This window comes from Telopea speciosissima, chromosome 5, assembly GCF_018873765.1.
Source record: "Telopea speciosissima isolate NSW1024214 ecotype Mountain lineage chromosome 5, Tspe_v1, whole genome shotgun sequence".
Taxonomy (NCBI): domain Eukaryota; kingdom Viridiplantae; phylum Streptophyta; class Magnoliopsida; order Proteales; family Proteaceae; genus Telopea; species Telopea speciosissima.
Window position 1 is genome coordinate 16,183,050 of NC_057920.1, and position 13,858 is coordinate 16,196,907.

At 39.0% G+C, this 13,858-nt stretch overlaps 1 protein-coding gene across 1 annotated transcript; it reads left to right on the plus strand.

Moving 5' to 3' along the window:
- The first annotated feature begins 577 nt into the window (after nucleotides 1-577).
- Nucleotides 578-4,615, plus strand: LOC122662672 (amino acid permease 6-like). The gene is made up of 7 exons (XM_043858372.1): nucleotides 578-698; nucleotides 798-1,031; nucleotides 1,119-1,212; nucleotides 1,322-1,536; nucleotides 1,953-2,098; nucleotides 3,587-3,814; nucleotides 4,172-4,615. The coding sequence occupies exons 1-7, from the start codon at nucleotides 581-583 to the stop codon at nucleotides 4,595-4,597; spliced, it is 1,461 nt and encodes a 486-aa protein (XP_043714307.1). The 5' UTR covers nucleotides 578-580; the 3' UTR covers nucleotides 4,598-4,615.
- The last annotated feature ends 9,243 nt before the right edge of the window (nucleotides 4,616-13,858 follow it).

Consider the following 13,858-nt stretch of genomic DNA (forward strand, 5'->3'; position numbering starts at 1 on the left):
TAGTGAAGAGAAAGACGACTGAGATTCCAAAGTCAGCGGTGTTTCTTTCCGGGTGGACGGCTAGAAATCACTATGGAGAGTAGGTCCGGCAAGACTTCAAACCTCCACCACCAGTCGTGCTGTTCCGGCCACTCGATTGTGCATCCAACTTTTTATCCCTCCGCCAGTCGGCCCATACTATATAGTTTTTTAATTTTCCTTCAGTTACTTATTATATTATTGGAGAGGTTGGGGAGGTTAAGTGGATGAATCTCCCTCTATGCGGGTCCCTTTGACTCAACCAATACAAGGAATCCAAAGAGCATATTTATGGGTCCCACTAAAAAATCATTTCTCTCCCTATATTGGTTGGCTCAGAACAGAGGAGGAGGAGGAGGAGGAGAGAGAGAGAGTGAGAATCCACTGCATTGATTTGGTTTTGGTTGAAGTGCTTCTTGACCTGAAATCTGGCTCTTTTAATGCTTCTTGCTTCTTAATTTCCATCTCCATTTTCATATATCTCCTCCTATATATATATCTTCTCTCTTTCAGTACTTTCTACAAACAAAATTAGTGGTAGTCAGGAAGAGAGGAGAAAGAGATGGCTATAGAGTTGCAGAAGAAGAATGGGTTGTTCATGGAACACGCTTCTCATGAGGTTATGGAGAAGGGATACACTGGAAAGAACATGGATGATGATGGTCGAGAAAAACGAACTGGTATTAATTAATTCATGGATTCATGCATGCTTCCCCAATTATCATTTTTATCTTTTTCTTGATTATGGTTATTTTTTTTTTTTGAATCTTGAAATGAAGGAACGATGCTCACTGCAAGTGCTCATATAATTACTGCTGTAATTGGGTCTGGTGTTCTCTCTCTAGCATGGGCAATAGCTCAATTGGGTTGGGTAGCTGGTCCTGCTGTTCTCATGGCGTTCTCTGTTATCACTTGGTTCACTTCTACTCTGCTTGCCGATTGTTACAGATCCCCTGACCCTATCACAGGGAAGAGAAACTATACTTACATGGATGTTGTAAGGTCGAATTTAGGTAAGAAATCTCTCTTAGTTTCTGTTCCTTTTTTGGGAAAAGGAAATCAAACCCAGTTCTTAAAAGTGTTTCTGGGTCTACTTGCAGGTGGGATGAGATTTAAGCTGTGTGGATTAGCTCAGTATGGGAACCTTGTAGGAGTGACAGTCGGATATACAATCACTGCATCGATCAGTATGGTGTACGTATTATTCATCAGCTAGAACTCACCATCTTCTTCTTCTTCCTGAAACTGCTTAATTTGATCATTATTAATTTTAATTTTTTGGCTTCAATTGATGAATGAACAGGGCAGTGAAAAGATCAAATTGTTTTCACAAGGACGGACATGAAGTGCATTGCTACACATCCAACTATCCTTTCATGATAATATTTGCATGTATTCAGGTCCTTCTGTCTCAGATACCCAATTTCCACAAGCTTTCATGGCTTTCCATCCTTGCTGCTATCATGTCCTTCGCCTATTCGACGATTGGCGTAGGTCTTTCCATCGCCAAAATTTCAGGTCGGGTCTCTATTAAAATATGCAAGAAGACAAAAACATACCCGAAATGAACGTGCCCATGGAGGTGGAAATTTTCAGGGATGCGTTGAAAGATGTTCGACGCACCTCCTCAGCTCGACATGTGGCCGAGGTGCTGTTTCAAAGGTTCAGATGGACGCAGAACACTGAGTTGAAAATTGTTCTTTCCACTGCAAAGTGTATCTAGTTCAGTGTTACATGTCCATCGAAACGGTACCTCAGAAACGTGTCAAGCTGAGCTGTAGGGTGCCTCGTTCGACATCTTCCAGCGCGAGTACCGGTTCCAGGGGCGTTGGGCTGCCCAACGCCCCCGAGAATATCACATTTAATTCAAACAGATTTTGGTCCGAATGAACGTTTTTAATGTATACGGTGGTGGTGGTCCTGTGGTGGTGCAGAGAAAGGGCATCACGTTAGCACAACGTTAACAGGCGTTACAGTTGGGATAGATGTGTCCGGTACAGAGAAGATATGGAGGACGTTTCAAGCCCTTGGGAATATTGCTTTCGCCTATGCTTACTCAACCGTCCTCATCGAGATACAGGCAAGCAAAACTCATCATCATCACCAACAACTGCTTATCTCAGTTGGTGAGCCGTGGTGCGCTTCATGCCCATGCTTTTCAGGAGGTCTCAAGTGTGAGTCTTCTGACTGGTACCTTATCCCCTCCTCGGTTCGATCCCCTTCTATACAAAATAAAATATATATATATATATAAAACTCCCAATTCCAAAAAAAAAAAAAAACTCATCATCATCTCTTTATCATTTATATATCCGATGGTTATCCGTTTTCAGTTTTCTTATGTGTATCGTTGCCGGTTCTTTTTAGAGCCGCATCTTTTTCGGTTAAGACTTAAGAGTCCACTTGGGTCATAGGCTCTGCGGAGTTACGAGTAAATTACGGAAACATCCTTCGGTAAATATATAGAAATATATTGACACGTGCTTCTCAATTGTGGGGTTTTGACTTTTAACCGAACATATTTACGAAAAACATCCTTTCACTTTTTTGGTTTTCAATTTAATTTTTGAATAGAATTTCTCTTCATTCCATGTTTTAATCCTTGTAATCGTCGAGCCAGGTTCACTTTCACGTACGTTAACGTATAAAAACGGCTCTGATTTTGTCAGATGGAATCCACCTCATGTGGGTTCAGCCCAACTCGTAATCATCGTTGTTGAATCAAATTTCAAGGGGTATGAATCTTTAATAGCGACTGACATATTTTACTCTTTTTGTTTTACTATGACCCCCAAAAAACAGGTGAAGAAAAATTTTCTATTTTATTTTTTCTTTAGATGAAAAGAAGGATCGAGTTTTCCTTCACCCACGGTGAATGAGATCTCATTCATCGCAAGATGGGAAAGGGCGAAAAAAGGTTTTATAAGGGTATTTTAAAATATACAAAATCCTAAGAGGGATTTGTGAGCCATAAAACGATGGGTGAACAATCCTCGATCTATAGGTGAAGTGAAACTTAGTCGTACAAAGAAAACCAAATGAGGATAAGATTTGAGGCAACGTTCTTTGTGGGGGAGCACAGGGAGCATGCGTGCACAGCAAACAATGAGAATATGCACGTTGGCATCTTGGGGGGAGGGATTTCAGCCTTTCATTTGACCACCCCCTCTCCACTGTGTCTGGGTGAGGCCCGTGTCCCCCCCACAAAGAGCTTTTCTGCATAAGATTTTTACACTGATGGTGTGGGGATCCCTTTCCACACCTTCTTACATTCTGATCGTACGAGTCTCATGTTGATAATCCACTTGATCTTGTGAGTCCTTTTATTTTTTTTTTTTGGTACATTGATAAGGATGCGTCTTACACATAGAGAGGAACCATCAATTAAGTGTGAGTGGGACCTCTCCAACCGACACAACGTTCAGGAAGGTTTGAATGTTGGATCTCTTCAGACAGATAAAGATGGAAATTCCCCTCCCTACACCACTCTTTTAAAAGATTCCGTCAAAAATTTTCTTGAGTAATTAATTTGAATTACTACTGACGTTTTCATGAAAGTTGGTTGCAGGACACATTAAAATCAAGTCCCCCAGAGAACCAAGTGATGAAGAAGTCTTCTCTCATTGGAGTCTCGACTACCACCTTGTTCTATATGCTCTGTGGATGCCTTGGTTATGCTGCATTTGGAAACAATGCACCTGGAAATTTTCTCACTGGCTTTGGTTTCTATGAGCCCTTTTGGCTCATCGACTTTGCAAATGTTTGCATTGCCGTCCATCTTATCGGAGCATACCAGGTAATTCATAAACTGCGCGCGTTATATCAAACCCAAAAGCTTAAGCTATTAGATGGAGAAGCCCAACTAATATATATATGTATAAATGAAGGCATCCACGTTCCCACAATTCTCTGATGTAGGATTATTCCCAACATTTCCCATCACTCGTAATCAAGGGCCCATAGGTCAACTACATAGGGGAGGGGAGGGGGTTTGCTTCAACAAGCAACACCTTAACCAACTACGCTGAGCAATTGTTCGTTCCCCTTTTTAGGTGACAGTACATATGACATGTGTGGCTCCTCTTTTAAGCGATCGTATTCAGAAATCAACCTAAACTTCTACTAATTATCGTTACTTTCCCATGGTCATCAGGTATTCTGCCAACCCATATTTGGGTTCGTCGAAAATTGGAGCGCCTTGCGTTGGCCAGAAAATGGATTCATAGTGAACGAATATGCAGTTAACATCCCCTTCTGTGGAACATATTACATCAATTTATTCAGATTGGTATGGAGGACGGCATACGTGACAGTGACCGCTGTCTTTGCCATGATCTTCCCCTTCTTTAATGACTTCTTGGGTCTCATAGGGGCTGCATCCTTCTGGCCTCTTACAGTTTACTTCCCCATAGAGATGCACATTGAACAGGCTAAAGTACCAAAGTTTTCTTCAAGATGGACATGGCTCAAAATCTTGAGCTGGGCCTGCTTCATTATATCACTTGTTGCAGCTGCTGGATCTGTTCAAGGTCTTGTTGCCGATCTCAAGACGTATAAGCCGTTCAAGGTCCAAAATTAACAAGTCTCTTTATGTATCTATGTTAAAAATGGTATGTGATCTTTTTTTTTTTTCTAATAAAAATGTTTATGGCAATGATATGTCCAAAGCAGACTCTGATCAATTCCACAGGGCAAGATAGAGGTTGTATGCACCTTGTAGCCTAGGTCTTACATTTAGGAGAGAGAAAGAGAGGGATCTGGATCCTTTACTTCTGAGCTGCCCCTACTTCCGTGCACCTCAAATACAGCAAGGTGGAAAAGACCGCCTTTCCCCCGCTTGGGCAGGGGTAAGACGGTCTTTTCACCACTTTACTGTGTCAGTGACGCACGCGGAAGTAGGTGCAGCTTGGCAGTAGAGGGATCCGGCCCTTCCATCTGACCTTGACCCCCTCTGATGGATTAGAAAAAGATATTTTAGACTGTGAAGAATAGGGATTGGGAGATAATGATGAATCAAGAGTTCAATCATAGCATTACATCACCATTGGTCACCCTAGGTAAAGGAAAACTTAATCCAAAAATATAAAATAAAGGGCAAAAACCGGGCTCCTCTTCTTGGAGGCATCTGCCCAATGAGGCATTGAGGGTTGGGCTGCTTTGCACACATCCCGGTGCATGCTTAGGGATGTGCTTAGTTAGTTAGTTCAGGAACGGCAATTGAACGGGAACAGATACATACGGCAATTAAACGGACTAGACGGTAATAATACTTTTTAAAAATCTGGCTTAATAAAACGCATACGGCAATAATACGTTACTCGTTTAATACGTATTTAATACGACCTAGACGGTAATAATACTTTTAAAAAAGGGGCATATATTCATTATGTAACATAGATTGCTATGGGCACAGGTAACAAAAGGAAAAGGTATGTGATCTCGTTTGAGCCCATAAATCTTGATTGCTATGGACACACAGGTAACAAAAATTCAATCCTAAAGAGCAGTGGCAATTCCACAAATTTCAGAACAATTTGGAACCCTCTTGAGTAGGACAAACAGAACTTGGGACTTATGTAATTAAACTTAAAGGGAAAAGGACCAAACTGGAGACTTTAAACGGTTGGTGATAGATTTGAAACAATTCATGCAAAAGAAGGGTCTTTTACATAATACCAGCAACTAAGGGTCATGTTTGTAAGAAAATAGGAGGTTTTTCTCCTTCAACCCACGATATGTTCCATATTAGTGGAAAAGAGATCCAATTTGTGATCACTACAGTCCCTTAACCAAGAACTCAAAGCAATCACAGATTTGGGGTTAAGATCTCAACTCTCCACTCTCTTGAATGAACCCTGAATGAGATCAAAATATTAGCCAGAAAAATAATAAAAATTACCTGCAACATACACAAGTGGAAGTTGCTGGTTTAGACTTGATTTCAAGTGAATATCTCCCGGCATGAAGGTTCAAAGGGAAAATATCTCTAAGGTTTACTTTGCCCTAAGGGTGAGTTTCAGGCCCCAAGATTTGAGACTGAAAGGAGAAGTCTTGAGAAAGACTAAGATCTCTCTTACTAAGCAAACAGTACCATCAAAACAGAATAATATCAATGAAATATAATAACCACAAAGGGAAGCGTTGCCGTTGCCGTCGTTGTTGCCATCGCCGTCAAGGATTTGACGATCGCCGGTGGCTGTTGAACGGAGATGGTGAGGATGATTGGAGATTGGGGGGCAGCTGCTAGGGTTCGACTTCGACAGTTCGCAAATCGCAGAATGGAGAAAGGGAAAGTGAAAGTGTGAAACGATCTCTTTGGGTTTTTTTTTTTTAAACATTAGGGTTAAAAAGTATAAAATCGTATAATACCTGGATTATACACGTATAATATTCGACCATTTAAAAAATGCTCTTTTTTGTAAAAATACGAGAAAGTGCGGGGATGAAAGTTTTTTTCATCTAAACGTTCAAATATGCATATAATACACGTGTTATACGCGTACTTACTAACTAAGGGGATGTGTGCCAACCAGCCCAACCGCCGGATGCTTCGGTGGACTAGCACACTCATTGGAGAGGAGCTGGATCCAAAAATGTTCCCCCACGTGTCTAATCATTGTGCACCATTCCCTATAGGCTAGTAAGATGATTAGGCATTCATAGGACCCACCCTAAAAAAACAAAAAACATTTTACATTTTATCATATTTGAAAAATATCTACATTTTTTTTCGGTTAAGAAAAAAAAAACTACATTTTAAGGAAGCCGTTTAAGGCAACACGCAATAGCTACCAAAATTTAAACAATTTTTTTTTTCGAGCAAAGTTTTCTATGGAGAATGCACTGCCTAGACATAATTTTTTTTTTTTTTTGGGGGTGTGGGGGAAATAACTGCACCACCCCCATGAAAGGTAGAAATCCCACCCCCCATGATGCTTTCATGTGCCCTCTTATTGGCCTTGCATGTGTAAGGGCCACACTTCCATTTTTTTCTCTCCTATGAAATGACTTCGCTGCCATCCAATATAGGCTTCATTGTAGGGCTGTAAATGGATAACCGAAAATCCAAATTCAATCCGCATCTGTATCGTTTTAGGGGCATCCGTATTCATTTAGAGATATCCGAAAAAAAATCCGGATACTCCGATAGAAATCCGAATCCGAATACTTAATTATAAAAAATTAAATAAATAACGATCTTCGGGGTTTTTGAAGATTCACAGGTTCTAGAATATGAGGAAAAGATAATCATGATCTAAAACTATGGATTGAGAGTGAATTGTATCCACTAGGAGGAGAAAGGTTCGAGTTACACAAGGCAGAGGTATAAACGGATGATCGAAAATCCAAATTCGATCCGCATTCGAATCCGTTTAGAGGTATCCGTATTCGACCAAGAAATATTCGAATCCGATTACATCCGATCCATATCCGATCCGTTTACAAACCTACTTCATTGGTGCTATCTTCTCCCATAAGGGAAACACTAGCACCATGGGCCTAACATTAGAATATTTATCAAATAAAGAAAAAAAAAAAAAAAAAACAATAGCATGACGCGTTACAGCTATGTTCCACCCTCGACATTTTCATGGCAAGGGCTGGTGGAGATAGTAATAAGTGGGGAACATAGTGGCCACCACATGCCCACATGTCATACTCTCTCATCCCTCCACCCACCCCTAGCTATGACTGGCAGTGGTGCACACTTCTAACAAGGCGAGTGTTTCTCCAATCTCCAACGGTTCTCATTCTGCAAGCTAGAGTGTCAGTTCCAAAATCTAACTAAACTGATTAAAAAGTATTTGTTGAAAGCAAGCAGAAAAGTACTCAAATAAACTGGAAATAAAAGCAGATCTCACTGGCCACTCATCCTGCAAATTGATTACATGTAGGCATGAGGCTCTGTACAGAGGCCCTTACCACACCTACTTCAGTAAGCTTAGTTGATTTATCAAACTTCAAACTATCAGATAGCTTATGCCTTATGCCACCTAGATTCCATGACCGACCTCAATCATAAAGCCCAATCCACAGACCGAGGTTCAAACCTCACTTTCCCTTTCCCCTTCCCCCCCCCCCCCAAAAAAAAAAAAAAAAAGGGCTTATCCAGTGCATGAGACTTCCATCGTTAGAGAGGGTCATAATGTACATAATCTTTCCCCTGCTTTCATAGATAGGCTCTTTCTAGATTCGAATCTGTGACCACTTGGTCAGAATGGAGCAACCTTTTATTTGTTGTACTTACGATAAATAATAGTTTTAAAAAGTGTAGAGATAGTTTAATCTTTGGGAGATATTGGTTTTGATGTAGTAACATAAAGGCCACTACATTTGGGCAGACAATCTCTACACTTAAAAGGGAATATTTTACAAGACCCATTTCACTCTGTAAGAAACCCACCAACAGACAAAAGTTGATAATATGCCTCCTTTCTAACAGTGCCAATTATGACAAGAACAAGCATGGACCTCCTTTCAGTACCATGGTTGAGGAATTATTTGAATCTGGTTGGATGTCTACTTGTAAATTGTTTTCCTTGTGCTTTTCTCAAGAAAAAAACACAGTCGATTTAAAAACCAAATCTGGACAAGATTAAAATCTATATTGCAATGTGAACTTGCATTTTCCTTTGCAATCACTCAAACTTTTTCCACCATAGAAAATGTTCCATCATCGAACAGAAATTCTTACCTGTTAATTGGAGAAAAAGAATGTGCACTTCCTTTATAAATTTTAGTTTGTGTTTTGTGTATGACCTCTCCATCAAGTATCAAAAGTCCAAGTTTTATTCTAATTTAATTCAAGACTCTGTTCTCAATACATTTCAGACAAAATGCTAAGCACAAATTCATTCCACAAATTAAGACAGAAATTTGACGTTGATGTTAAGCTGTGTCCATGTTTTCAACCTTAAATTTTCGGCCAATGGTCTGCCACTATCAGTTGGGGCCTCCATATGAAGTCACAGGATTTAACACAACTTGGGATTTCGCTTCAACATCAGATCAGAAAACTTTTCACAGGTCAGCTTAAGTCTAAAATTGTTAAGGTACCAATGGTTGAAGCATTTTCTTTGTTCTAGGTAAAGCCTAAGCTTTCTCATTAAGATGTTCGCTTCAATGCCCTAAAGGTACACGCTGATGTGGAGCAGGAACCAGGAACTACATGACCAGCATGAACCACATTGGGTTGAAGAGTGATAAAAAACCAAATGGGCAGCTACCAAATCTTCTTGGGTATTTCCATGTTGATTTATGTGCGCTACTATCATAGTTGTCAAGGTGTTGCCTAAGCACCTTGGTCGCCTTGCGTCCAAACCACCCCTCCAATGACTTGGATTGCCTAGATGCCATGAGAACTATGGCTACTATTTTGGTTATCCAATTTCAGATTCATCCCTTGTTGTAGTCATTAATTTTTGGCAAAAATGTGGACGTATAGGACATGTTGCTGGGTTAAAATCATGTTTGTGCTGTTACCATCTTCCTATTCATGTCAAGTTTTTTGGCACAAATAGTTGTCAAGGCTCCTGCCAAGGTGCCTTGTTTGTGTTGCCTTGCATCCAGGCCCCCCTTTCAACGCCTTCGGTCATCTAGACACTTTGACAAATATGCTCCATGTCCAAAAAGGCATCCCTTCAAGTAAAAGTGAATCCCAAATCCTGGAGATTTCACATACTTGATTCATATCCCAAAACCCATTACTCAAGAATATTCAACTTCTCCTCTATCCTCATTCTCTAAAAACCTTATTTCTTGGGATCAGACCGATGATACCCATAAACCCAGTTGGGCACTATGTTAACAATGCCACATCAGTTTCACTTCATTGAAAACAAAAGAATCTCAAAGCTTTCTCTTAATGCACAATGCTTTTACTTGTGTTGGCAACCCCTTCAAAACTGACTCATCATTACTATCTACCACAAATTCTCAGAAACTCTATTTAGACTTTAAGATTCATATTTGACAATAAATAGATAAATTTAATCTCACTGAATATCTCCCCCCCCCCCCCAAAATTCTGCCATTATTCATCTTTGTCCACAGCCTAAAAAATGCCACTGATAGAAAACACCAAGAAACGTCAAATTTTAAATCAACCATCGATTCAAAATCCAGAGATATTCATCTACAAAATGAGATTGTTATTTATTTTCAGTGTATTTTGTACTGTAATAGTTGTTTAATTGAGTTTATCTTGGCCAACATAAGTTTAGTCCCGTCCATTTAGGGAATCTATACTTCAAATCACAAGTTAGGGCTGCTGAACATCTTCGTCCCAGTGAATAAGAATTCTCTTCACTGTACGCCACATTTCTCCAACAGTTTCAAATGGTGTGATGCAGAGTTAACAGACCCAAAAATGGCCAGCTCTAATGAGCTCAGAAACACAGAGAAGAGGAAACAGATCTATGATTAAGCCCACAGATCTATCCCTGTAACCAGATATGTGAATCCACTACATACAGTAAATTACAGCAAAGAAGGAAAGGGAGAGGAACTCTCTTTACATTAAACAGAACAGATCACTGATATGCCCATCAAAATATCAGCAGAGGAAGAAGGAAGATGTGTTCACTATAAACAGATCACTGGTTTGCCAGTCAAATGTAGGATAATAGACCATCTTTTGCACCATAACCATAAAACTCTATTACTGAAAATACTCTTTTAACTTTTATGGCTACAACCCTTCTAATAAAAGATTAATTTCTCACTTTAGATCAGTTGCGAAATATTTCAGTTTCGCCCTTGGTCAAAATGAATCTTCATGCAAATTTATAGGCATGCAATGTTTTGACTGAAAATGGAAAGCTTCAGTCGTACTTTCATACCATTTCGGTTTGTTACCACCCAAAAGTTAAAAAGAGCGTCCGAGTGCATGAGGCTCCCGCTATTGCAGGGTCTGGGAGGGGCAATTGTATGCAGCCTTACCCCCACTTTACGGTGAGGCTGTTTCCATGTTTTAACCCAGTTGAATTGGGTGCTGTTTTGACATACTTCGACTAAAACCTGTGATTTTGATAGAAATTCATATCTTTTCGTAAGTTATAGTACTAAATTATGTGAACACAATTAAAGATACATGATGGTGTTGTGACTATTGTAAGAACTAAGGGAATCAAGGTAGTGAATTCCCAATCACAATTGGATTATATCATAGATTAGAGACATTCAAAATGAGGTTCCTTGGTGTACATTTTTTTGCTAATGATACTGTTTTGGTGGATGAGATGAAAGCAAGGAACAACGTTGAGTAGAACGAATAATGAATATATGGTGTGCAACTTTAGTTACACTAGGTTGGATAATGAAGTAGTGAAAATTAACAAGAGGGAGATGTCACAAAGTGATTATTTTAGGTATCTGGGCTCAATCATTAATAAAAAAGGTAATATTGAGGATGATGTTTCATAGATAATTCAAATAGGATGGATGAAGTGATGTGTCCGGAGTGTTGTGTGATCAACGTACTCCTTTAAAACTTAAAAGGAAAATTTCATAGAACAGTCATACAATCAGTTATGATGTATGATGCAAAATGTTGGGATACAGTATCCCTCTGCTGGGAATCCCAATCTAGCAGCTGAAAAATGACGGTAAGGATCAAGCCACCAGATTCTTTGTATAGATGCTTCTGCACCATGGTGTTAATATTCCATTGCCCTAAAACAGATTTATCAAAAAGTGAGAATTTAATTGGCATAGTTTCAGTCCCAGACGTAAGAAAGAAGCTGAGAAGCTGATTCCCAAGTCTCTCTGTTGTACTGCTACTTTCTCCGAGTCCATATCTGAAAATTTTATTGCTTGATATTCACTAGTCACTTAGGAGGGGAACTCTAGGTGCGATGGTAAAAGCTCAGGCTACTGAGGTTCCACCCATCCCCTCAAATCATAATATATATATATGATAGAAGCTCTTATTACAGAACATCAAGTCCTGGTCAGTAAGTCTCTGTTATTTTTATCCTGCCATAGCATGTTCTATAATTCAACCCTATTTTACCACTACCAAGTTACCAATTAACTTTCCAATCTCTCATTCTGCCCTCTGTTTATACCAATAAAGTCAGCATCTGACTAGCCCTTAAAGTATCTACTTTGCTGCCCTTGGCATTCACGGTATATACCTTAATTCATCCTATCATATCCCATATTTTAAGTACAAATGATGCAGTTAAGGGTGTCCAATTGGGCCAATTGGTCCACGGAAGAAATTTTTTTTTGGCCAATGATTGGATTCTCTTGGCCTTGGGCCTTTCATTTTTGGATTTATTAAAGTATTGCGCCTCTTTTATAAGCTCATACAACTGATTATTATAAACAGGTAAGTTCATTAAACCTATTTTCTGTTAGAACTTGTGGATACAAATCTGATATCCTGCCTTAATCGGAGATCTATTTTCTTTCAGTGACCTTAGTTCCTACATTACATTCTCTATTTCTGTTACTGTTGGGTTTACTCCTACTAATCTGAAACCTATCCTACTAATCTGAAACCTATCCAGAAAGCTCTAATTCATCGTAAAACTTGGGCCTGTCCGCAGCATAATTAGTCTTATTCTGAATTGGAATTTAAGATTTAAGGACTGCATTAGATGTCATAGACAGTTTTACAACTAACCATTCTAACATATATATGTTAACACAACGAATTAAATTTCAATCCAAAGTCTACTAGTAGACTAGTAGTGGTCCCATCGAGCTTGGCTTTCTGAGAAATATTTCAAGATCATAATTCTGCTATAGGGTTTTGTGCAACATTAAGTATCTGAAACCATGAACCGTGCATTTCTACTCCAAAAACATGCAAGTACTGACCATTCTAACATATGTATGTTAAAACCATGGACGAATTAAATTTCAATCCAAAATCTAGTAGTGGTCCGATCGAGCTTGGCTTTATGAGATATTTCAGATTATAATTCTGCAATAGGGTTTTGTACAACATTAAGTATCTGAGACCATGTGCTCAGGGAAGGGTGCATTTCTACTCCAAAAACTAAGGCAAGTACTGTGACCTTCAGAGAAAATCGTGAGTGCTCTGAAATAGTTTGGGACTGCAAGATTTTTCATTATGCGATGCACGATTATTGTATTTGAAAGTATTGACAGTCAAAAGATTTCATGATGAGCAAAGCTGAAATATGAGAAAAGTTGAAAGTTCACACAAACTATATTCATATACCAGAAGCATGTAGCGGGTAAAACAATCTAATGAAACAGGCAACTGCAAATGCCAAATAAAATTAAAAAATTTTCAACTATGCAACAATGTTTTGAAATCCAACCCCATACCATTCTGCTCTTTCTAATTGAATTAAAACCTCACTATCCACTTCTTTCTCTGAATGATTGTATTGATGGATTGTTGAAGAATATCATTCATGGCGTAAACATAAAACAGGCACGCTTCCTTCTATAAGAAACTGTAATTTTTAGAGGCAGATATCATCAAGAAGCGCTGTATAGTTTGCATCAACTACCTAGACCATCAACAGATATATCACTAACAAGAAAAAACGTATGCATACAAGAACAATTCTACAAGCAAACAGGTTTGGGACACATCATCACCTCCCTATTCACTCAATATATAAAATAATTTGCAGAAAAAGTCATTATAGAGACCCATTTTCATTTTAAGCTTAGAAATCTGAACACCAGAAATATCGAAATTAACACTGAAACTGCTTAAAATATAGAACAAGCACAGCCATCAATACTTTGCAGGAAACTATTCCCTTAAACCAGCAATGAAGTACACTATCTGGTACTTGGCTACTTGCGATGTATAAAAAATAAATTATCTTAGAAGCACTTAAAGCTATGA

Bases quoted from the DNA above. Each gene is read 5' to 3' on its own strand.
- LOC122662672 (XM_043858372.1), top strand. From the start codon at position 581: ATGGCTATAGAGTTGCAGAAGAAGAATGGGTTGTTCATGGAACACGCT. The intron at 1,032-1,118 runs GTAAGAAATCTC...GTCTACTTGCAG, and splicing joins TGTTGTAAGGTCGAATTTAG to GTGGGATGAGATTTAAGCTG. The intron at 2,099-3,586 runs GCAAGCAAAACT...AGTTGGTTGCAG, and splicing joins CCGTCCTCATCGAGATACAG to GACACATTAAAATCAAGTCC.